This window comes from Saccostrea echinata, unplaced genomic scaffold, assembly GCF_033153115.1.
Source record: "Saccostrea echinata isolate AGI-Se365-2 ecotype Australia unplaced genomic scaffold, CSIRO_AGI_Sech_v1 ptg000040l, whole genome shotgun sequence".
NCBI classification, from domain to species: Eukaryota; Metazoa; Mollusca; class Bivalvia; order Ostreida; family Ostreidae; genus Saccostrea; species Saccostrea echinata.
Genome location: NW_026889789.1, coordinates 1,345,498 through 1,372,999, shown reverse-complemented (window position 1 = coordinate 1,372,999; position 27,502 = coordinate 1,345,498). Strand labels below are relative to the sequence as shown.

The window sequence follows — 27,502 nt, the reverse complement described above, 5'->3', positions numbered from 1 at the left end:
ATGTATATGTGCCAGTCATGAATTTTATTGTTTTTCCTCGAGATAGTAGCATTAACCCAAATATAGCAACAGATTTTGCACGGTTACACTGTGTTACCATGACAACCATGAAAGTTATTTTTAGAATAATATTGCCAATACCTAATTACTTAAAGTCAAATATTTTTTATTGTTTTTCTTAAGTTGTTGATTGAGTTTGATCATGTAACATCTATCATTTGTGAATATTGAGCGTTTTTCAGCATTTTTCAGCATCTAAAATGTATTCCAAATGTACCCATGGTTACCACTTACTAAGAGATAAATTCTAAATAGTTTCTTTATAGCATAAGTGGAAACAAGGTGTCATGTTTTTGGGAGAATGCTTTGTTTGTTTTTCTTTGTCTTTATTAAGGCGTAATAAAGATTCAAAGTAGCTGAAAATCTCAATTTTTTCAACTTTTCTGGCTGTTACCATGGCAACCAAGACACATAGCAACGAAATTTTATTTGATATATGTTTCTGGTGTCAAGTTGTAATAATGGGCAAAGTTTCATCAAAATCGGTAACCATGCGTGGCAAAGAAGTTTAAGTGATTACAGAGAATCGGTATTAAAATGCAAATCAACATCTTCAGTATAGATTCCTAATCACTTATTTTGCACGTAGCTTAAGATATTGGATGACACCATATAGCTATTCATAGAATGGAATGTTATCTTACGGATCGTTGTTTACTTGCGTTTTTCATTCCCGATATTAAAAAGTCAAGATATATCCCGAACGCAAATATCGTCATTTACAAAAAAAAAAATTAAAAAAAAAAAAAAAAACAACAACAACAACAACAACAAAAAAAAAAAAAAAAAAAAAAAAAAAAAATTGCTGATTGGTCGAACGATGTCGATCAACTCCAATCACAACTTGAGAAAAAAATCCCAACTTTTTTTTAACAACGTATGCCAAGGGTTTATGAGGAGAGTAGCGTATCAGAAACCCTTGGCTAGCGAAGATGATATATATATATATATATATATATATATATATATATATATATATATATATATATATATATATATATATATATATATATATATATATATATATATATCTTAAAATTATATTCAAATAATTTTTAGGGCAAAGTCATTAATCAATTTTGGTACATGAGAATCAAAGCCTGACACTGTCAATGTAAAATGATCTTCGATATCCCCAACAGAATGGATGGAAGATGCCATCTCACAGACGATAAGCCTTGTATCTTTCTTCCCCGATGATTCTTTATAAAATTTCATTGCTTGTGTAGGATGGACGTTGCCTAGAGATTTATCCACGTTTGTAAAAATCACAAAGACATCAACAATTTTTCTTCTTTCTAAAGCATATTTGAAAGGAAGTGAAACATCAGACTTTGGAGACCTAGGATTGCTAATTTTTTCACGTACTTTGCGTTTAAGATCATGAAATGATTCACTCGGATTGACAGAAATAGAGATATTTTCATCATTTGAGAATAGAATTGTCTCACAAAATGGCTCTGTTCTTGCGTTTTGGACCATCATGAAGATAGCAGCATCAAGTGCCGAAAGATGATGTGCGTCAACCTCACAAACGTTCTCGGGCAAATGCGTATCACATGTGACATCAAGAGCCAGTAGAAAATGCTTTTTCGTCGGCGTTATGTTCAAAAAAGAAAGGTAGAATCCTTCTTCCAGAGCATCAGCAATATGAGGACAAACTGGCCAACTCAAATTTACATTCTTTGCCATTCCTTGTCTGTACTTACTAAGTGCCACTAAATAAGAGTACGGGTGGATCTTTGCTTTGTGAATAAGTTCTCTGTTTTTCAGTTTGTTTGTTACTATTTGCTCTTCAAATGATATTTCATTAAGGGCCTCCGCTTTCGTTCGAAAAAGGTTTAAGCTGGACATCTTTCCCAGATTTCTCATCATTGCCGTCATTGGCATATGTTTAATGAGAGCTTTCCAGACATCTTTCTCATTCAGAAAACAAGTTGGAATATGCTCACGAACTAGTTTGTACTTTAATATGAGCTCCACAATAATTTTCAGGTTTTTCGATTTTTTTGCATCTTCGACTTTGTCTAAATATTCAACGATATCTGCAAGAGAGGAAGTACAAAAATTCGGTTTCTTTCTTTCACTTTTCATAAAATCACTAGAATCAGCAGCAGATTTTCCACGTACTGCTACCAGTATAATATATTTTAAATCGGGATTTGCCTAGCTTATTTTGGGATGTGCTAGCCGAATTATATCTCTATGAGTCCATCCGCATCTCTTTTTGTATTTTGTCAAATATTGAGCCAAAAGCATCAATTTGGGTTTCTCCATTCCAAAATCGATATACCAGTTGCTTACCGCCTTGCGATGTTGTCTCCCCCATCCCTTCGAAAAGTTATTTTCATTGCTAATTTTCTTGCAATAATCAATAAAGAGAAAAAGATGAGTTGGAATCCGACACACAGATAGTAATGCACTGTACCCAGCACATTTTGTTTCGGAGTCATTAGATTTGCAACAAACTGCTAATGCGAACAAGACAGTGTCCTGTCTGTAAGCACGGCCTTTTTCGGAGAATTCTTTGATAATTTGAACGACCTTTTCACCAGAGCCTTCTTCAATTAATCTAGAAAAAAAGAAGCATAAGGTATGTCTTAAAAATAACAATGTGTACTTTAAACACAGAAACATTACACGTTAGCATACCATGTGTACGTCAAAGATAAGTTTTTTGTTTCTATTGTACCGGGTATTTTTGAAATATTCTTTTTATTATAGCTTGAATGTTTCCTTCAAGAAAACTTACATTGAAATACAAGAGGCATCTTGTAAAGTTAATTCCCAACTTTCGGTTTGATAAAACAGCCTTGAAGACCCTAGTAATAAAAACCTGATTAACTGCGTCTCTGGATCCGTTTTGTAAACATAACCTCCGGCTTTGTTCTTAACTTGAGATGGTGATATACAAATATCCTGACTTTGGCAATCCTTTGGATTAACTTGAAGTCCTAAGAACTCGGTCTCCATAGCTTCCATATCCAAATCTCCTTTTGCGGTCGCCATTTTTATTTTACTCTGTGTCCTTTCGTTTTGACTTAGTTGTGACATTGCATATAAAAATAGTCTTTGATTTTGTAACAGTTTTATCTCTTCGTTATATTATTATGCACTTGTATACATTCTCCTAAGTTCCAAGCTATTATGAATATTTTTTATGTGATATTTTATTTAAATGCATGATTTTTATTGATAAACTGTTCTTTGTGCCTTTCAAAAATTTAACATGGCAGTGTTATACAATAAAAATAATAACAAATAATAAATAAATAATAAAAATTAACATCATATCATTCATCTTACTTTTGTACAATTTGACAAGAGAATACATGATGGTTGTGAGAAATGTTTTAATGTGTTTCGATAAGCCACAAACACAAATTTAGTTCTAAAACGCATTTCACTTATTCTTAAAAGAGCATGTTCGAAAATTTTTGAAATAGGATTAAAAACATAAACGGGTTAAGATTCCGGGGTGAAGGTGTTTGATTCCAGTCAAAAACACCTCAAGGACAAAAATCAAATGACCAAAAAAAAAAAAGTTAATTAAAAAAAATCTTTCGTAGGGGTTTGCATTGGGCTAAATTGCCGACATGACTTCTATACATATTTTCAATATTTTTTTCTCTGAAATCTTAAGCGTTGCTAATTTTTCTAAAGGAATTGTGGAAAAATCAGTATAAGCATAATTATAGATTGTTTTTTTTATAAAGTTAAATTTTAAAATAACTTTCAGGACCCCTCCATTTTCTCTCTTCCTAAGACCTCTGCCGTATAAATGGAACGTCAAAATATTTTCAACTTCACGATTCTGCATAATGTTACATATTTTATACTAAAAATTCTCGCTTAAATATTTCCTGTTCAAAGAAATAATATTTTGCAGGAAGTTAAGGAAAAACTCCTACTAAATAAACTTTTTTTCAATTACAGAAGGAAAATTAATGTTTGAAATGAAGGGAATTTCTCATCTTTAAGCGATTTTTTTTTTTTTTTTTTTTTTTTTTTTTTTTTTTTTTTTTTGCTCGACAAAAAGCTTAGTCTTTGACAAACGAAGGTGATTGCTTTAGTATTCGTTTTAGGAGCACGTGAAGTAGACTGTCAAAGGGGACCATGCACAGATAATGTGTTTTCCCCTGATTTTAATAAGTTAAAACTTTAAAATAAAACCACACAAAAATATGATTTACATGTAACAGGGTGAATATTTTTAGATTGTGTACGCTGATTAAATTGTAACCACTATTCTTGTATCATTAAATTTGGAAAAAGTTTAGGTGGAAAGTATTTAACATTTTTTTACGTCAAGATTAATAAAACAACTGATGAGAAGCGTAAGCATATAATGGAATAAATGACTATCATTCTCTCAGACAATTGCCCAGTTAAAAGGCCATATAAAGTATATAAATTTTGTCCCGCAAGGTTTGCTGAAATTGTTTGCATTAAAATAATGAATAAGATTTCCTTATGAAAATCATTTGTGATAAATTTAAATTTGCGTGATCTGCAGAATGACAAATGTTTGGAAGGTCATTGTTTATATAATATTTCCATTTCTATTTGTTTTCTCTGTGATATCTGTTTGAAAGTTAGTTGAGTTAATTTCTTAATCATTCTACCGGAATGTAAATTTCGTCAAGCGAAAGGTCAGGAGCTAAGAAGGCCTAATATGCATGTAATTCTCGTGCGGCTGTCTTTGTGTCTGACGCTAAGGAGGCCTAATATGCATGTAAATCTCGTGCGGCTGTCTTTTTGTTTGACGTCAATGGGCGGTGACTATAGAACTTGACCTGTGAGGCCTCGTGTAATGTAAATCTTTTAGTCTACATTTTTAAAATCTAAATTTACAAATTTATTTCGCAATGAAATGGAAATATAAGGAATCACTCTCTAGTTAGTAGAGTAAGCCAGGGCATCAGTGATAGTTGGAAACGTGGGATAGCAGGTGATTCCTTAAAAACTGACATTTGTATATTATTTATATTTTGTATATTTTGAATATTTGACCATTTTCATTCCTTCTAGATATGGATATTGTGCGATGAATATAACGCGTATTCCTGGCATTAATTTGTTTTTTATCTTTTCAACAGTATAAAACATCTGCACCAAAAAAAACCCCGGAATTTATAGCATGCATAATATCAAATATCTAAATTTTCAACAGAAAAAAAAAATCATTATATCCGGTATACATTTGCTTGAAACTCTGCAGATAAGATACTTCATTGCCCTAAAAATGACATAATGATATACTCGGTTGCAAATACATTGTAACCTGAACCTGTTTAAAATTCACTTAAAAAGTACTTGTTATTGTAAACCAGTGCGTTTTTAATTTTTCTGCATTTGTACGTACATGTTATTTATATGTACATTTTCCAGGGAATATGAATGTTGCGCCGGTACAATCTGGAAGGAATCCCTAGGAAAATCCACTAGTAAGAATATGTAAAGGGAAATTACCAGGAGATTTTTTTCGATGTACAAAACAAAACCAAATTTTACACTGGGTGATGGTGCATATTAAATAAGGTAAAGCTTATCACTTAATTTAACGTCTAAAAATATGATCAAAATTTTAAAAAGAAACAATTCTACACATGTCTACCTTTCCTTTGTATACATGTATACAAGCTAAGTAGTTTCATAAAAATAAATGTCATTTTTATACTAATGTAAACCAAGTAGGCAAAGTAAACTACGTAATACTATGTTCTCAACATTCATACTAAAACATGATATTGGTTTTTTGCATATGCGATTTATCTGACGTCACAATAGCTGTCTAAACTCAGCCAAGGCTGATACGGATCATACAGGGCTGATTTAGGAAAATATCACATCCCTTGTATATGAAACTATTACTAAGTTTGTAATAAACATTATAAAGCATTCACTTTTCCAAATCACCCGCTGTATCAGCTCTTGACCACTATCAGCTCTCGGGCCTTCGGCCCTCTGGTTAATATTGGTGTCTCAGATATGAAAAGGTTGTATTTCATTCTATGTGTAATCAAATGATTTACTTTTCTAACTTTAGATAGTTTTAGAAATATCTAAGATGTTTCTTTAAATTTCAATGTTTTTGAGTGCAGGTAGGATATATTGGGCTTCTCTGTGACGTTCCCTGTGAATATTCATTTTTTTTTTTTTTTTTTTTTTTTTTTTTTTTTTTGAAGACTTTGTATTGAACAGTGCTTCTGTTCTATTTCTGAAATCGATTTTAGATTTGGATGTGACATCTCCTTCTTTAAGAATGATGACATATAAATCAAATTAAATTTCTTACCTCCCCCCCACTTTTTTCATAATCACTAAAATACAAAGATGGTAAGGTCACTTTATATAATTGCAGCTCATAGTACATATGTGACGAGCAGAGGAAGTACAGATATGAATTTCCCAGGTAAAATAAATAATTTGAAAAATTAATTACATGATTTAATAATGAGAAACACGCCCTAAAAAAGTCATTCATTAACAATTTTAGTTTCAGTGTCATGGTACATGAATGCTACGTTTTCATTATCCAACTATACCGTAAATTCCTCTCTGTCAAAAAATGCATGGATTTGCATTTCAATACACGGAATGATAATCCTTGTTATCAGCATAGTATGTTTAATCTTCTTATCAGCATTCATTTCTTTTGCCATAACAAGAAATTATTATTCGAAAAAACAATCGGAAAATATAATCAACGATTATCAAGAAATACAGAGAATGGAAACTTCCGAGAGATCTTATGAAAGAGTAGACATTCCAAATATTTTCACAGGGATTTCAAATGTTCATATAATTTATGAACGTTCCAAAAAGATGTACAAGATCAACTTGAGTCAAGATATGTCTGAAGCGGAAGACAATAATCCTCCAGCAAGCTCGGAGTACGACAATTTAGAGAATACTGAGACATGAGAAATATCACACAGCCAAGGATTAATAGATTAATGTATATTTCATTTTTGTACATTTTGGTTTACAATTAACGATGTTACGAAGTATCTATACATGTAATATGTTTTCGAAATTTGTCATGTGCTTTCCTTCGTTCAATAAAAAGAGAAATAATAAATACTCTTGTGAAAAAGTATATATAAGTATCATTTATTAGTCCCCTACCTGTGAAACCGGAGGGGACTATAGGTTTCCACTGAATCTATCCCTCTGTCTCTCTGTCAGTCTGTCCCACTTGGTTTTCCGCACTTTTTTCTAAATGCTTGCAGATATTGAGCTGATTTTTGGTATGTCAGTGTATCTTGATGAGTTACAGATCAAGTTTGCATTTCGTTCCGCTTCAATGGTTTTTGACGAAATTATGACCTTTTGAATCTTTCAGGGTTTTCTGCAATTTTTTTTTTTTCTGAACGCTTGCAGGTATTGAGCTAAATTTTTGTATGTGACTTTACCTTGATGAGTTATAGATCAAGTTTGAATTTCGTTCAGCTTCATTGATTTTTGAGGGAATTATGGCATTTTCAATTTTTAATGGGAACCAGATTTCACCGGTAGGGGACTAGTATTGCTAATGCAATAATCTCAGAATGCTTGTTGAAAGATAGTTATGGTATATGTATGAATAAAGACAACCATCGTGTACTCAATTAAGATTTGCTGCATGTAATATAGATGTATGAAGAAGAAAAAAAAATGTATCAATGTCAGGAAAAAAGATATCAATCCGGAATAAGTTTAAACTATTTTCTGCAATGAATCCATTCTTGAGTTTCCATGCAGTTCGGATACATTGCAGATTTTTCACTTTGTTTCTTTTTTTTGTATATATTGATTTTTTTTTTCTAAGCACTGAAAGACATATCTGCTTGCTGAATCATTAAATATGCAGAAGTACAAAGTCCTAACAATTCGACAGTTGATGAATTTTATCCTATGTTTTCAAGGAAAAAGGAAATTTATCTATTTCCCAAACAAAATAAAAGGAAACAAAATCTCATTGATAAATTTATGTACGGATATGAAAAGTGCTTGTTAACATGATGCAGCATAAGTCAGTATTTATCATATATATATTAACTTTTTATATATCTTATTTTCTTTGTTCATGTACGAGGAAAATTCCAAGATGTGGCATGTATGTATTTGAGCTTTACAAATATTTATTTGAATCCATGTTAGGTAATTATCATTATCATTAAATGCCAACTTATTACTCAAGTTAAAACAGACTGTTTCATTTAAAAGACGGTTTCCAGGAGCTTCAAAAGATGTTGTTCGAATTACTGGTGGAATATAGAAACACAGCTATGCGAAAGTAAGTCCAAAGAATATTGTGGATAAAATCAGCATTGTATTTTTTAAAACGATAGTACAAGAATGTCAAACTAGTACATAAGTGTACAGGATACAAGTTGTTTTTATTCAATGCTATGATGTTGGCATCAATGAAATCCGGATTTCAGAATGATGCATAATGTATCTCACATACTAAACTATTTTCGATGATTTGACGAGAGATAGAACATCTCTCTGCTTATAATGAGCATATATGTTTTTTTTTTTTTTTTTTTTTTTTGCATTCTCCAAGTATAATATTTTTTTGAAAATTCATAATTATTCATGATTATCAGCCTTTAGAACAATATGAATAACATTATATAGTCTGTTTAATTTTTTGCCACCAATTACATCACTAATCGTCGTTTAAATTTACGTGTGTGGATCGCTTATCGTAAATCGCTTCTCTCCCTTGACGCGTGACGTCATAAGAGACAACGAGAAATAGAAAGTACAAACTTTATATTGCCGGGTTTGGAACATTATTGTTGGCAAGATGTTGCCGTGTACGCTTTTAACTGTAACAATAAATTGGGACAAGACATGAGTATATATTTATTTTCTGAGGACCAGAAATTGAGGAAAATATGGACATTAAATTTAAAAAGAGATGGTGTTGAACCCAATCAACATGCGACGCTATCTGAGCGACATTTACATGACCAGTTTACACTTAGTTTTATTAAACATAAAACGACTCACGAATTTCTTGGTTTTATTTCAAATTTATATTGTATATTTGATTTGGTTTTTAGGATTTTCGTTACAGTTGAGAAGTAGACAAGATCACAGGCACTTGACGTATGGTTTGTGTACATCCCCCCCCCCCCCCTTCCTACTGAAAATTTAACTTAGCAATTATACATGAATTCCTTGTCTGTCATTAATTCAGTAATGTTTTTGCATTAAAGATAAAACATTTTTATTATTTTGGGAGCGATATACTTCATTCTTTTATTTTATCTCATAACACAAACTTTAATTTTAGCTATAATTGCCTAGAATTTCAACTTTTATCGCTGGAAATTAACCTCCGTAACGATTTTTACCGAAATTTTAACTTGATATCGGATTCATGTCAGACTACAAGAATCATGCTTCAGCGTTCTATACTTGAACAAAATTGGTCAAATTCAGCTTTATGTAAAAAAAAAATAATAAGACTTGTTCAAGCATTAATTTCCGTAACATTACCTAAAAATCAATGGTAAAATGAAATTGATGTAAAAAGTTAACTAAACCACAATTTTTTTTCTTCAATTTCACTGATATGTCCATTAGAGAATTACGACGTTCAATTTGCTATTTGAAACAATATATTTTTTTTCATGTTTTACACCTTGAATTGGTCCTTTTATCGTAGAATGACTGATATACCGTTAAGGAACAATCTCTACAACTAGACAAAAACGGAAAATGATATCAAATATCGAAGTATTGGTATGATAGACAAGGAGTTTATGTATATTTCCAAAGTTATGTGTCTAAAAAAAATCAGATGGGGGTATATACACTAACAATTCGTCATAAGCCTGCGCACAAGAATTCATCTGTCTTTCCCGAGGCACTGATATACCCATCCGACAAATCTGCGGGATGTATGATTCAGGAAATATCATTTGCATGTTGTTGTTTTTTTCGTTGTGTACATAAATGTTATTCTTTCAAAGAAAAAAAAAAGAAAAAAAATCCAAACTAAAAAAAAAAAACCTTAAAAGGGGTGAGGAGGGGATATGCTTTTTCTGAATAAAAAATTGGATATACTGAGGTGTGGGAAATTGACCTTACTGTAACAAAACTGGGAGGGGTTTGCTACCATCCTTTCATGAAAATTTAAAAGTAATAAATTACTTCTAGAAAAAAGTAAGGGTTTAAAGCAAGAAATTAATTCTAGGAAAAAGTCAGGGGAGCACCACCTCCAACGATACTTCCTGTCTATACGTAAAGCATTTTCCTCGGATATTATACAAAGTGATTGTTCCTCAATTTTACTGTACAAAATATTTGTTTTTCTGCAGCATTTATTTTCTCTTGCTGTCGGCATCGTAACACAGTTACCACATAATTACCACATGAAATCAGAATAGATAGCTGAATATGAATTTTTTCTTTAATCTAAAAACTAATTTAGGTTGAGGTAATTGATTTTGAAATATTTATTAATGAAAGCGTCTTATGGCGTACATGTAGCCAGAATGGAAGTGAAGTGTACGCAGAGAGCGGCAGGGGGTGGGGAGGTGAGGGTGTTAGGCTCCAGCTTTCAAAAATCTAAATTTAATTATAATACATTACCAAATTACCATGATTTAACTACACTACAACTAATGTTGGGGGGGGGGGTAATCACCCTTTCAAATAACATTTTCAATACTAAAAGGCAAGGTTTGGAAATGAGTGGGGGAGGTGGGGTGCCCCCCCCCCCCACCTCCCCCGGTGAAGGCACAGAAGGTTCCGCCTTTTAACAGTTATTTCATTCATTTTCTGGCAAAATAAAAATTATGCCATGTAGTTTTTGTTTACAAAATAAAAGACGTAGTAATATTTATTATCTTAACGCAAAGTTAAATACTTTCATGGAAACTTATTGGACATGTAGTACCAAAGCACGTATATATACTAAATGTTAACTTTTAAATCGTATACTAATAGATCATATTATTCAACGATGCGCTTGAATTTTGATTTTTCGAAGATCTTTTAAAAAAAAAATCAATGTATTAAAGAACAATTACAAATCAATGAATGACTTGGCAATGGTTTAATAAAGGGTTTCAAATTTTATTATAGAGTCATGATAATTTAAAATTCAAATCAAAACAGTATGACACAAAATAATTCGAAACACGAATATTTGTTGGATGGGAATTATTCTTTTTTTCGGATCTCTCTCCCTCTCTCCTTACTTATTTGTTTGTTTCTTTTTTTTTTTTTTGGGGGGGGGGGGGTGATGTGTGCGCACTTGCGTATTTGCATATCTTAGGCAGCTACGCGCCTGCAACCTTCGGACGAAACAGAATCGGTCGAAGTAGAATAATCATTTTCATGTACTTCCCTTGATTGGCTCAAATATGTAGAGCCTATTCTTAAATGAAAGATCTAAATCTGGTATATCAACATCTCCATTCCCTAAAATTTCCTTTTTTTTCAGATAATCGAGAGCACTGTATTATATTTTATACACTACTTATACTTTATGTATATATTACTACTATCAGTTTCTGATGTTGATTGTCTCTTATGACGTCACAAAAAGGGGAAGTAACTCTATTGATAAACGTTATTTTTAGCGATTTTTAATCAGGTAAATAAAGAAAACAACAAGGTTTAAAAATTTACGAATATTGTGATTCCCTCTTTTTAACTATTATTTACAACATATATCATTTACAAGTGTTTCTATTTCCTATGAATTTGACCTTTAAAGAAATTATTCCTTAAATTGTTTAATCTCATACTATGTATATTAACCAAGCGTTAGTAATAAGAAATCATCAGCAAAGGAAGAAAAGTTTTTTTTTTTCCTTTTTTTAAAGTCATAATTTCCGTACCCTCAATCTTCCCATGAACATTTTTTTCAGCTACATGTAGTTACATGTAGTATAAATTGAAGTTTAATTCAGACTTGTAAAGGGACCACAGCGATGTAGAAATTTTAAATTGTTATTTATGTCCATAAATAAAAAAAAAGTGTATTTTCATCATCAATTCACTCAATATAAATTACAGAATGTCTACCTGGGTACAGTGGATATAACTGTAGTCAATCATGTCCGTATCCTTTGTATGGAGACGGGTGTCAAGGAAAATGTGACTATGACAACAATATGTGTGATGTTTCCACTGGTTGTAGAATTGTTACCAATGGTAAGGCTATCCAAACTGTATTTATTGTATAACACAATAGTGATTTGTAACAATCAAAACCTGGCAACTTATTTTTTTGTATTAATCAAAACCCGACACCTTATTAATCTCTTCATATATTTCGAGCAAGGTAATTTGTTAGACACTAGAATGTAGCTAGGTATATGACTTTTATATTATTTCATAACAGCATTGAGTTTAGGGAGAGTCTGTTAATGACACACATCTAATCAGTCCAACCAAAATTAATTTTGATATGTACTTAGGCTTATTGGTATTGCTCTTCAAATGTACCAGATAATAATAAGCAGGGATGTACGCGGCCAATTGAGGACATGAACAGAAAAAAATGCATTATAAATCTTTTAGAAATAAATGAATAAATGTTTTAAAAAAATATATACGGAATATATCATTTATAAACAATGGTCATAAAAAAATAGCGATGGCGACTGCATATTTCCAAAACAAGACCCTTTCCATTACGTATTTTCCCATTGAATTATGAATCAATTGAAGTTCCTAATTCCTAAGTCTAGGAAGTTCCTAAGTCTAATTTTGATAGATGAATGTTTTGTTTTCTTTCAAATTTCACTCTTAAGATATAGATTCTCTTCTGATTAAGTGTTCGACTGCAAAGTTTGTTTTAAATATTTAAGAACAATGCAAATGTACGTTGAATAAAACACATGATCAACATACTGAGGACCTCAATAATTAAAATATGGATATGTTTTGAGGCTATTGCTCTGGGTACAGTTATGATTCAAAATAAGTAGATATACCATTTAAAGTTCATGTCTACCCGTAATTCTATGATCATGATTAGAACTGACGAGGGCCCTGAAATCAAACATGGACCAAAATAAAAAAAAAAAAAAATCAACAATTCCTTTTTGAAATAATCTCTCACTGCTGTTTCTTTATTTTTTTTTTTTCATTTTCTTCGACATTTATATATTCAGTAATATAAATAATATTTTCCTGTGACGTCTTTGGAAGACTGTATACGGAACGGAAGTGTTCTATGCAATCCCTTCCCCTTGTGACTAGTTGACTATGGTGGGAAATGCATGATGTGTACATTTCAATTCATGTCGATAGTGTATATACTTTTCAGCGCAATGGAGATATCACACGGGTGTTCTAAAGCAGACTTTAAATTCCTATGAAAAATATTCATTTTGGTTAATAGAATTGAATTTAATATTTTAAAGGGGCTTGGACACATATTTCTAAACTTTTCAGTATTGTATCATGACTTATATGTTGTTAGAGCATTTCACGTCGAAATATAATATAAGCGTGTTGAGAAACGTCTTTTACATGGAAATTAATAAAAATACGAATTTCGGGACGCATTTGATTGGCATATATCCGTAAAGAATATCGCTGTGATTGATTTCTAAGATTATTCATTAATAAACATAGAAATAATATAAACAATGCAACTTTGTCCAGGCCCCTTTAATATATTTTCAATAAATAAATAAATAAAATGCGTTTTTAAATTTCTGTTTAGGCCCTACAGATGATTGTACATGTATGAATAATACAATAAGATTTGTAAAAAATGATGTCAAAAACAACTTTTACACATGTTATTTCATACCTCATAGGGTAAATGATTATTTGCATTTTGTTAAATATTTTTTGCACATGTATACAAAGTATTCGATATTATTAGAAAAAATGCTTTATACTCATGATCAATGTACAGATAAAAAAGAAGAAAATTCAAAGCAAAATTGAAAGCAGCCTCAATGCAGCAAGCTTGATAGGTTCTCGGTCAGCACGAATTGTGACTTTTGAATTTTATAAACAAATATTTTATTTTTTTGTTTCAAAAATCTTTTTTGACACGCATTTAAAGGAATGTTTTCATAAAAGAGCTTTGATACCTTAAGTTTTCGTTCTTTTTTTTTTAAATCTCGATATTGATATCTTTGTCTTGTATTTAACGATATTTTTCAAAATGAAATATTGCATACCCAAACGTAAGAAATGTGCTTGAATGAAATTCTTAAAATTCCGAACTCTACGACCTTGCTATTTACTATGTTTAAATGCTGTCGATTGATAAAATGATGACCTACTTTACGTTTGCTTTGGTTTTTCAATCGGGGGATAACTGCACATATTTAATATGTTACCTGCAGGGTTGACAGTATTAGAACCCTTTAATCGAGCTGAATGAATGTGGATTGTCAAGTTAATTTGGTTAAAGAAAAATACAATATATATCTTTCTTTTTTTATACTTGATTCTTTCATACTACATTAGATTAAGAAACATTTATGTGCAATGCAGCAAATGTATGAAAAAAAAAAATAAATCATAAAACATCAAGATTCACTCCTGGAATGAAACAAAATTGTGATATATATGCATGTTTTTCTTCTTGTTCACATATGATGACCTGCATTACTGGCTACAGTATTTAAAAAAAAAAAAACAGGAACAAAGAACAAAACCAAACCAAACCAAAAAAAAAAAAAGAAAAAAAAAAATAATAATAATAATAATATGATTATAAATGGGCAAACAGAAACACATTTTGCAAATTAACAAACAAACTGAACAAAACGAAAAATTAAATAGAAACAAGACCGAACAGCAAAAGAAGGGACAAAATGTGAAGAAAATTCTTTATCCAAAGTACATGTAGTAAGCCTTCCTCTTGTATCCTTTTGTTCATCTGATTAATGATAAATGTGACTGAATTTTGTATGCATATAATACATATTTATGTAAAGGAAAATCTGGCAACATTGAAGGCATATATGGTCGGAAAAATTTGACGACAAAAGTCTGCTATATTTGAAATTGTGAAATGGAGCTGATTAATACTACATGTCTTAGAATAAAAAGGATCAAGCATCCGGAATTTTGGACAATGTAAATGAAAAATGCTGATCGTATGGTCTTTCATTTTTTGCACTTTATAATACATAACGATTATAATGTTGCAGTTTGACTTGTAAAAAAGGTTTTACATTGAAAAAAAAAAAATAAAATTCACTAAAACTTTTTTTGTTTAAATTCATAAACAGATTTTTTTAGCAGAATAAAACACTCATATACATTGAAGCTGTATCAGAATTCAAGATTTTAATTTAGCTGGACAACGTATTGTTAAAGCTATAATATTATGATTGGAAGTCTAAAACCACAGACATATCAATTATTTCTCTTAGATTGTTCAATAATTTCAACTACATACATATAGATATTTCGATACATGAACATTTCCATATCATTTTTTATCAACTTGGGAGTATGTTTAAAAATAAGAGTAAATTAATTCCTTCTTTAAATTTGTAAACAACATATATATATATATATATATATATATATATATATATATATATATATATATATATATATATATATATAAGAACTCCAGGAATTGAGAAGTACAATGTATTTTTGACCTTTAAACCGACATATTTAGCTGATTTTTTCTAGTAGTCAAATGACCCAAATATGACTGTTTATCAAGATTGCTTCATTAATTTGCTATTGTTCTCAAAAATCTAAGAATCAGTTCACATTTTATATGAATCATACAAATGTCTGAAAACTGACATGTTTTAGTCAGATTAAACCTGATTTAGATAAGAGTATTTTTTTTTTGTACACTTTTATGATATATTTTTATAAGCAGTAATCGCTTTTATTCATACATTTATCATCATAATCAGATACATGTATTTGTTTTCTTGAAACAAAAATGTCTGACATTACTTCCCAGTCATAGCTTTATTGGACCATGAGCGCAAATTCAGTGACAAAAAATTTAAATATATATGTATCTAACAGTGCTTTAAATTGCACATTTTATGTATTTTACTTTGTAATGAGAGGATATCATATGGGCGTAAAGTTTCTTTTCAAATCTACACTAGCACTGTAATGACAAAGTAACTGCACTGTATATTTGACGTAAGGCATATTCCACATTTAAAGAATTCGAACAATATGATTATGAATGAATTGACAGCCACAAATCATGGCATTTGCCATATAGATACATGTTATTAAGTTAATGAAGACAAATGAAACAATGTAAGTTTATTAAGCACTAGTATATATTCAATCATAACTACTGCAGTTGAATAATTTGAACCAAAAGCACAGTTTTAAATTCGTCTTAGATTATTTCTAAGTCATTACAAAAGGAATCACCAATGGCGCAAGTATTAACCAACAACAATTTTACGTACCAACATCAAAATATTGTTTAGCATGTTAAACCCACAACATTCAAGACTTGAGATATAACTTATAGAACTTGTTAACCTTTCTGAATATTTTCTAATTCGTATAATTTTTCGAAAATTTAATTCACATTGTAAGAATGATACAAGTATAACCTTTCGACCCCCCCCTCCCCCAAAAAAATAAAAACGAGCAAACAAACAAGCATAAATAATAATAATAATAATAATAATAATAATAATAATGCAAGAAAATACATGTAATTCAACATATATACGCACATATACCCACATATGACTTTTCATACGCTTATTTTCTATTGAATTATTTTCTCTTGCATATATGAAATATTTCAAAAATTTCTTATCACAATTGAATTCCTTGATTTGCTTAAGATTCAAATGCATAAAAATTCATGAAAATAAAAGTAAGCACTTTCAAAACACTCACGAGGAATAAAAATTCCCATTAATAAAATTTGATATGATTTGTGGAACATAGGAATCAAATCCACACACTGTCAACGTTAAGGGATCGTCTATGTCTCCGATAGAGACATCAGAACAGGCCAAGTTACAGACCACCAATTTAGCATCAGTCTTTCCTGAAGATTGTCGATAAAATTGTAATGCCTGCGAAGGATGTGGGGTTCCAGAAGTAGCGTAAGAATCTGTGTAAATAATGAAGACATCGTAAATCTTCTTCTTTTCAATTGCATACTTGAATGGCAGGGATGCGTCAGCAGAGACTTCTCTCGGTGAACTTCTCAAGTCCTTTATCTTTTCAGCTACCACTTCGATATCATCATCAGGTCTGATAGGCAAAGCAGTTGCTCTGTTATTCGAGAAAATTATTGCATGGCAATTTTGTTCTGTCCTAATTGTCAGAGACAGCATAAAGGCAGCAACGTCCAGAGCTTGTAGAGAAGGAGATCCCACTACAGTTACACTTTCTTCCACCGATTTACTTATATCCAATGCCACCAAAAAACGTTTATTTGTAGGCTTGATATTTTCGAAAGATAAATACAACCCTTCTTTAAGTGCAGAGCAAATCTGTGGGTAAATTGGCCATTGCAGCGATTTTGATCTGTTTTCACCTTTTTTGTACTGGTTGATTGCTAGCATGTAGGTAAAGGGATGTACCTTTTCTTTTGTTATTAGTTCCTTGTTCTTCAGTTTTTCAAGTGCTAAGTATTCTTCAAAAGATGGCTTCTCCTCTGAATTGCTTCTTTTAAAGATTTCCAGCTTAGACATTTTCCCTAAATTTCGAATCAGGGCAGTCACTGGCATATGTCTTGCAAGAGCTAACCAAACCTCTCTTTCGTTTAAGAAGCAGGTCGGTATATGTTCCCTCACTAATCTATGCTCCAAGATAAGCCTCTTCACTTGACTGACATCCTTTGTATGTTTGGCGGTTTCTATCGAAGAGAGGAGGTCGCTTATTTTTTTCAGGGTTGACGTCTGATAAAATTCTCGTTTTCTTTGATTCTCCATAAAGGTGGTAGAATCTGCATATTGTTTTCCTTTCACTGCAAGAATCACCAGATACTTCAAGGCTGGATCTTCTTCTTCCTTGACATTGAGATGGGCTAGGCGCATTACGGTTTTATGTCGCCATCCATGTCTTTTGGAGTATTTTGTTATATGAAGTGCCAAAAGTTTTAACTTGGTTTCTGATGTTCCGTAACTATGATACCAATCACAGATTGCTTTCCGATGTGCTCTGCCCCAACCTTTAGACAAAGAATTCTTCTGATTAATTTTTTGACAAAAACTTAGAAATTTGAACAGTTGTGTTGGTATTCGACAAATTGACGGAAGTGCATTATATCCAGCTCTTTTTGTTTGTCTGTCACTCGATCTACAGCATATAGCTAATACAAAAAGCAATGGGTCTTGTCTGCATGCGCGATACTGGAAATGAAGAAGAAGTTCAACAACCCTCTCACCAAGTCCATCTTGAATTAATCTGCAAAAGTGAATAATTTACATTCATACAATAATACAGAACAGGACTTATGTTGAAATAGCTTTGACAATATATGGTATATAATATGATAAGGAAAGGTTCATATATGATTTCTTATATTGATTTCAATGATTTGTATTCTATTTCTGTTTATTCATAGTTTCTAATTAATTAATTGGTTGATTTATCTTCTATTCTTTAGATTATATTTAGAGAAAAACTACATGACAAAGCAAACAAGACAGTAAAAACCATCTACTTACTCAGAAACGAAGGGTATGTCCTCTAACCGTATCTCTCGACTCCTTGTCCTATAATTTCTGCTAGATGAGCCAGTACAAATGAAACTACAAAGCTGTAGTTCAAGGGTCGTCTTATATACGTAACCACCATCTGGATTTAAAACTTGATAGGGTGAAATTTGTATTCCTTGATTCTGGAAATCTGTTGGCTCCGCTTGCAGTCCATGAAATTCGACTTCCATATCATCGAGATCACGGGACGCCATTTTTATGGCAGGAAAATCGCTAAGCGTACTTTCGTTTTGATTTCTAAAAAGGTTTACCTAAACTATGAAACGCATGGAGAGAAAAAAAAATTAAAAATAAAATCTAACTGAAAAAAGACCAAAATCGTATCAAAATAATCATAGATGTAATTCAGTAATAAAAAGGACAAATTTATGTACGTAAAAAACAAACGAAGCTAAACAAAATAAAGAAATAAAAAAGGCATGAAAATCAAATAAAACAAAGGAAAGAAATGATTAAAAATACTGTAGCTTTATGTTGTCCATTAACATACAATATCATGTAATCAGATTTTTTTTTTTTTTTTGGTTCTGACTCGGGCTAAAATGACACTGTGTCATCGGGAATCGAATGTAAGAGATACTTCTTTGAGTAGCAAAATTTAGATGGAAACATGTCGGATAAAACAAAGAAATATCATTAAAATTTAAAGACAAAACACAGACCAACATTTTTTTTTGTTTGTTTTGTTAATCGACAGATACACTCTGTATATGTGCTTACATGTACCGACCCCGCAATTAAATTATGATTAGCCACTCTGTGACGCTACATATTGTCGTTTTGTACATATTGTCGTCGGCGACAATATGTAGCTACCCTCACGGCACATATTGTAGTTCATCGGTACATATTGTCGCCGGCGACAATATGCATCGGGACGAGGCTTATTTTCCACCTGCATAATGGACGACAAAATGTACAGTCAAGCACAAGCAAATAGTGTCGTCGGTGACAACATGTAGAGTCAAGGTCGGCATATATTGTCGTCGATATATTGTTTTGACGAATATTTACTTGAGAAAGGAAAGAGAGATTGACACACACACACACACACACACACACACACACACACACGGAGGGAGACAGACAGCATTTCTTGCAATACTCTATGTAGAGTACATTTTGGTCAGAAAATTGTGTCCAGGATTGATGTACAGTAACATCAAAATGATATGTCAATATACCGTATTTTTTTTTAGATACCTGATAAATCAGCCTATTCTTTTTTCTTGTAATATATACTTGGAAACATTGAATACGTTTTTTTTTTTTTTTTTTTTTTTTTTTTGGTTCAGTAGTTATGATTATTTGGAAATTATTTTTGCGTTATTCTTATATGCAATCATGTACTGATATAATTGGTGTTTGGGTTGACATTTTCAGATCACCTGAAGTAGAAGTTCAAGTGAGCTTTTCTGATCACATTTTGTCTAACCGTCCCTCTGTCTGTAAACTTTTTCACATTTTAAGCTTCTTCTCAAGAACTACTGGGTCATTTTCAACCAAACTTTCTACAAAGCATCCATGGATAAAGTGGATTCAAGATTGTTCAAATGAAGGGTAATGTCCAGTTTCAGAGGAAGTAGTTAAGAATTAATGAAAATTTGTTGACATCTTTAAAAAAATCCTCTCAAGAACCACTGTGTCAGAAAAGATAAAACTTATGTGAAGGTTTCATTATGAAGTGTAGGTTCAGTTTTATTTAGATCATGTCACTCAAGGGAAGGTGTGCCTACAAAAGGTTTTTCATAGAATATTTAGAAAAAAATTCTTTCATTTTCTTTCCAAAAAGTACTAGGTCAGTAAAGATATACTTATGTGAAAGTTTCATTACATAGGGTACATGCACGTTCAGTTCTGAAGTGTTGGCACGAAAAAGATCCTTCAATGACCCTGAGTGTCAGGTATAGGTCTAAATTTGCAGCCCTCCACCGGCAGGTGATGACTCCTACATACGAATGAAAAATTCTCGATATGGACATTATAATAACAAACAAACAAAAACATGTATATATATAATATAAATTAAGTGTAAATGACCATTTTTTAAATTTTTGATTTCTCTGGCTACATTTATATGAAGCACTGCCGTGAATTGTAATGCGACATGTTCTAATGGATGACAATATGCGCAGTGAGGGAAGGTACACATTGTCGCTGGCGACAATATGAACATGACGACAAAATATACCGTCACAATCACGCTGCATGAATAGCATACGAGACACGTCATTGTGATTCACATACAAATTACATTCAGAAAACTACCAAAAAACAACAAAAAAAATTCCTTGAGCAACAATATCTGCGGGGCGACAATATGTACAGTGAGGGGGGGGGGGGGGTTATATATTGTCGCCAGCGACAATATGTACATGTGTAACTTTTCAGACGGCGACAATATGCACCGATGGACGACAATATGTGCATTGAGGGTAGGTGCATATTGTCGGCGACGACAATATGTACAAAACGACAATTTGTACCGTCACACCCCTTTTTCAAAGACGTAATCAGTAAATAGATGGAAAGTGACGTTGATATACACCGATAAGAAAAAAACATTTATTTTTAATTCATCTTGGCAAATTTTGGCAATTTGTTAGCCGCTATTGAAACCAAAAAAAAAAAAAAAAAAAAAAAATTATGTTTGTTACAATATTTCCACAGAAATATGGCATCTTTTTTCTACACTGTAAAGGAAGATATACTCTAAAATTGAAATTTGAAGTATGGGATATAGGCATTGTTGATTTATCACAATAGAACAATTTGATGTTTTCTAATTTTTGAGAAAAAAAAAATGCCGTTTACATAATGTTCCAGAACTTTTACTCTTGATATTACGTCTTATTTCATTTGTTTCGTTGTAAGTTATGCTTAAATAGTTTGGTTCTTTTAAAATTAAACGCACAGAATGATCATGTAAAAACCAAATATATTAAAAGCGTTATTAAACAAGATTCCGGCTTTTTTGCAAATAAATGAATAAAGGTAGCAACAGAAATAGACTTTATTGGAAACATACAAATTCATCATACTTGACAGAAATGCATTTCACTATATTGTGTTTTTGAATTTTTGCTTCATCCATCTAGATTAAATGGTTTGTAAATATAGATTTGCTGAATAGATATTTTACCTACTGGATAAAGCAAATTTGAGATAACACAGTTATAGGTGCTTTTAAAAATCTCATTGTTTTAATTAAAAAAGCATTTTAACTATTGGGTAAAGCAAATATGGGATTACAAAGGATTATAGGCTGCTTTTTAAAATCTCATTCGGTTTTTTTTTCTAATCTCAAAAGTTAAGAAAGAACATATTCAATTAAAAAACTCACATTATTTTAGCATTTTTTAAAGAAAAATGCGTTGCCTTATTGACATGCTAAAAGTGAATAGAGCATTTTATTTTTAGAAAAAATAAATGACACAAGCTGTCTTTTAAAATACATGTGACAAATAATTAAGAGATTTAAATCATACAATAAAAAAAAAAAAAAAAAAAAAAAAAAATTAAAAAAAATTCTTGAATTTAAACATTTGTATGGAATTCCATATACGACAAGCCAACTGCTTACTGCCAGCTGCTCACTGCTTACTGCCAACTGCCACACATATTTGAATAAACTTTCATTTTTATATTGATATTTATGAGAATTTTCATAAAACCAGGCGCGGATCCAGGATTTTTTTTACAGGAGGGGTCCACCCCGGTAAAAAAAATCCAACCCAGCAATTTCTTGACAAAAAAAAAAAAAAAAAAAAAAAAAAACAAAAAAAAAAAAAAAAAAAAAAAAACGTAAACTCCTTCCCTAAACGTAAAAAACCTATTTCGGCGGGGGGAAGGGAGGGGTTGACATCTTATGCTTCATATCTATGACTTTTCATATCAACTTAACACGGATCCACGTTTTTTAGGAGGGGGGTTCCAAGGTCACCAAGGCATTTAGTTGGTTTAGTATATACATTAAATAACTCTACAAATTCCAGGGGTGGTCCGGACACCCACCCACCCCTCCCACCGCCCCCCTCTAGATCCTGTAAAACATAACTTATTTGGGAAAACAAAGATATAGATCTATAATTTGAGAAAGTATTTCACTATAGAAATTAACGGAAAATGGAAATTTATTTTCAAAACATCTTCCCCCGCGAAACAACAGATCCTTTTTTTCAGTTTTTATTCATTCCAAAGGTTTTGTTGTCTCACGGGGGGGGGGGGGGGGGGGCACGTGTTTTTTGAAGATTAAAAACAGGAAAATAGTCATTTTATTACCAATTTCAAATGAGATCACAAATAAAAAAAATGTACTTTATCACTTTATCAATCTCATATGTTAAATTTTACATAAGTTAAAACATACGGTGAGATTTAAGAGTCATTTATCCATTTCATTTTCATGAGTATTTGAAAATGGTGATGTTTTCAGCCTGATTTCAAAAGATGACATTTTGTACCCCCTTATGAAAGGAGTTGTAAATAAGAGCAATTAACTTTTTGTCACTGGTTTTTAAAATTAGTACTTAAAACATGTGACCTTCGACCCCCCCCCCCCCCCCCCCACCTAGAAAACGCGGATCCGTGTTAAGTTGATATGAAAAGTCATAGATAATATGAAGCATAAGATGTTAACACCCCCCCCCCCCCCCCCCGCCGAAATAGGTTTTTCACGTATAGGAAAGGAGTTTACGTTTTTGTTTTTGTTGTTTTGTTGTTTTTTTTTTTTTTTGGTCAAGAAATTTTTGGGTTGGATTTTTTTTTTACTGGGGTGGGCCCCTCCTGTAAAAAAATCCTAGATCCGTGCCTGGTTTTATGAAAATTCACATAAATATCAATATAAATGTGAAAATTTATTCAAATATGTGTGGCAGTTGGCAGTAAGCAGTGAGCAGTTGGCAGTAAGCAGTGAGCAGTTGGCAGTAAGCAGTTGGCTGTCGTATATGGAATTCCATACATTTGGAATAAAAAAAAACAAACACAACTTATTTGTATCCTGCATTTTCATGCACTTTGTATACGCCTAGTTTCTGTTATACATGTATGCTTTGGCAAATATACCCATGTACATGTGTATTATAACATTAAATATTTATTATATCATTTGAAAAAAAAAAAGACATGTATTTGTTCATCCCTGCTTTATACAGATGGTCGATTGGAACTTTGTTAGCAACGAAAAATGGCTACATAACATTACTTTATTCAGGGAGGATATAAACAATTGGAATTGATCACGAGTAATATTTCTGTAGGGAACTTCATGTACATGTATTACTTTTTGACCATACAATTTCCCCATTTTGATTCAATTTTTTTTCACAAAAAGGAAGTATAAACATTTGAATATTGAGGCAAGGGATTATTTCACAACTACAATAGTGGATAAAGCAAGAAATAAAAGTTTGTTTTATGCAACAGGTAATGAATGAAATAATTATTATCAATCAAAATTTCTAGACATGTATAATATGCTGTGTGTCAGGTTGGATTTTCTATCACAGAGGCTCATTGAAATACCACATTTTTAACTGATTCAAAAACAGCACACCTCTATTTACAAAATAAAGAAAGTTCAAAATATTGCATAATTTCAACACGCTTTCATGTAAAACAAATACTTACAAAAAACAATATTACATCATTCAAATATTATCAAATGACATAAAAATACTGTATTCCTTAAAAGAAGAGGACAAAAGTTTTATTTAAAAAAATATTGCTGAGGACGTTTTATTAAATATCATGCTGTTTGCTTCTAGAAGTCCAAGACTAAAAAAGATAGGGTACACAGTATAAAAGTTTAATATACGATCAAGATATCCCAACCCAGAGGCGAGATATATAATCTTCATGTACCCACATTTGAAAAACCAAAACGAAATAAGGACAAAAGTCATTATCATTTTTTTCCATATATGAAAGAAATATTAAAAGGAAAACTTTGAATTAGCGAAAGGTTTTCTCATTAAAAAAAAAGTCATAACAACTGTCTAAAAAATGAAAATAGTCATGAAGTGGTAACCGTTATTTTCTCACATGAAACAAAAATATAGTTATGATTAAGTGATAAAGTTTTCTTTTAACATTCAATTCATATAAAAAAAAAAAAAAAAAAAAAAAATAAAAAAAAAATAAACATTAACACTTGTGTAACATAAGCATGGATTACTTAATAAGAGGATAGGTTATAAGAAATATTCCTAACTAACATTTATATGCATCTTTTTTTTTACTTTTTAAGAGATTTGAAAAATATATCATCACAACAAAGTTTTTAAAAAGCTGTCTTGAGTATCTGTCAAAATATACAGAGCACGATAATAATTTTGTTAGGATTGATATTTTAAATTTGTTTATACATGTAGTTAGTTCATAGTCAAGTTAATATCAACTAATATCAGGTATTTCTTTATCATTAACATTTGCCCTTATGCTAAAAAAAGAATTATCGGGAATGTTTTCCAATTATTCACAAATGAACGGCCATATCTTTTTTGAAACAAACAAGCACTTTTGAGAAAGTTGAGACGCGGCTTTTCAATTTTGTTTTAGTTTAGTGTTTGGCTGTCAAGTTAAAAATATTCAAGCTTTTTTAATCTATTTCTCTCTCTCTCTCTCTCTCTCTCTCTCTCTCTCTCTCTCTCTCTCTCTCTCTCTCTCTCTCTCTCTCTATATATATATATATATATATATATATATATATATATATATATACTAAACTTTGAATTTCCTTACATATCAGGCGATGACGTTTTTTGAACATTTTCTCTCTATAGATATGCACAAGCAATATCTGATTTTTGATCCCGATATTATGCCTATCTTAATCCATTATCAAATAATTAATGAAAAAATAATTTAAACAATTCACACATGAACGCATTTACATATACTTATTCTCTCCCGTCTTCTACATCTTATTACTATAAAACCTAGTAAAACCTTGCTTTACTGATAGTAACTCATCCTACTACCTGGAGATCATTTTCTGAACAACAATGAAATTCTGAAGCTGCTGAATATTTACTTGACTGGACTTTCAACAGCTTTTTTTAAATTCATGAAAAAAATTGCTACCACACCACTAATGATTTTTCGATGAAATCCTAGCTTACGATTGGTTAACGTCTGTTACGTGAATAGGGTGTAATACTTATACACGGTCACTTAAAAATCAATACATGGTTAATACGGAGTAATCAATCTTTTGAAACAGTTCCAGTTGACCTTAATAAGTGACAATGTCTGATAAGAATTAAATGTTTAGCTAACGTCAGTAAGGTCACACATTATGAACCCTTTGTTTTCCTTTATTAAAATTGTTCAAAGTCTGTACGTCAAATTACTGCACGGAACACTCACAAAACAATATTGCAAAGCACAAGTGACGTCATAATAGTCATCTTACACTGGCGATGAAAGAATAGTAGGGGGAAACAATTTTACAAACCATGGAGATCGGAAAATATTAATAACGATAGGGTAAATTTCTTACATAGTTTTGTATACGTAGTGACCAGGTACGGGATGATATCTGGGTAGTAAATTGTATACCTGACAAGGCGTAACTATTAATTCCTAACTGTACATCAATCCTACCCCTACATGACATGGTTGCACACACTTGCAGCTGCACTTTCTCAGGCCGAGTGCATATTTATATAACTAAATATTGACTTTCAGTTCTTGGAAGTTCTAATATTCTTAATTAAATGACAATGCTAAAATGGGATAAACTGATTTTGCTATACCATTCGCGCTACTGGCGGAACTTGCAGTTTATACTAACACCATTTCCCATGATGTTCTCGGGAAGAATCACATAGAACATGTATATTCTATCGTGCCCATAGCCAACGCCTCCTTCGTTAAATCTTTATCCATGATTTAAAAAAAATTGCCTCTATGCTGGATAAATTAATTCACAGTCGTTCTTGGGAAGAGGGGTTAAAAATCAACAGGATTTGGTCCCTTATTGTGCTCCTTGCTATTAATTGCAAAATGATTTGGACAAAAATGATTGTGCACTATCTGAAAATATTTGCATATCCTTAAGACTTTTTGTGGCTTACTTGTGATTGAAAGGATTCTTCAAAACGTTTTCTTTGTATTACCATGTTAAACTTTAATCCCTGATCTTTACCTACATGTAACACATGGAAACAAGATTTTTTTTTTTTTTTTTGTAAAAAATTGAATTTATATATCATCTTGAAAGGCTTATATTTTAAAATAAAAGCAGTAATTATTTTCATATTTTTAACAAAATGATTAAATCCATGTCTTCCTTAGTTGAACTTCAATCCTCTGATTCGGAATCATCTCAACTGGTGCCATAGCTGAATAGACATACGTCTATATCTTCTATGGAAACTCTTTAAATAACTTTCATCATGGTTGGCAAAGTAGTTCATAGGATGATTATCATGTTAAATTTCAGAGACAATCCTATTTTAATATCAACTTTCATCAGAGCATATTTCTTTAATTTAACAAACATTAATCCCCATAAATGAAGCAGGTCTTTGGTACATGTAACTATGGTAGAATTTGTTCTAAAATGAAAATTGAAAATTTGAAAAGGAGCAGATACAGACAGAAGACAGTTGAGAGTGATCAAGAAAGTTTACCTGAATTCTTTGTTCATTTTGTGAAAGCAAGGTTGGAAATTATTTGAATTTTAACAGGATTATAATTACCTAATGCGTTTAATATTTTGGAGATTTTCCTATGTTGAATACTTATAAGTTAACAAAATTAAG

The 27,502-nt window shown here is 31.4% G+C and overlaps 2 protein-coding genes across 2 annotated transcripts; both read right to left on the bottom strand.

The window, feature by feature from the left end:
• Positions 1-1,104: 1,104 nt before the first annotated feature.
• On the bottom strand, positions 1,105-3,069 carry LOC133200494 (RNA-binding protein RO60-like). The gene is made up of 3 exons (XM_061336282.1): positions 2,897-3,069; positions 2,489-2,632; positions 1,105-2,161 (listed from the first exon to the last, which is right to left on the bottom strand). Exons 1-3 carry the CDS (start codon positions 3,067-3,069, stop codon positions 1,105-1,107), a joined length of 1,374 nt encoding a protein of 457 aa, XP_061192266.1.
• A 13,826-nt stretch (positions 3,070-16,895) lies between these two features.
• LOC133200493 (RNA-binding protein RO60-like) lies at positions 16,896-18,928 on the bottom strand. The gene is made up of 2 exons (XM_061336281.1): positions 18,684-18,928; positions 16,896-18,420 (listed from the first exon to the last, which is right to left on the bottom strand). Exons 1-2 carry the CDS (start codon positions 18,926-18,928, stop codon positions 16,896-16,898), a joined length of 1,770 nt encoding a protein of 589 aa, XP_061192265.1.
• Between the last annotated feature and the right edge of the window lie 8,574 nt (positions 18,929-27,502).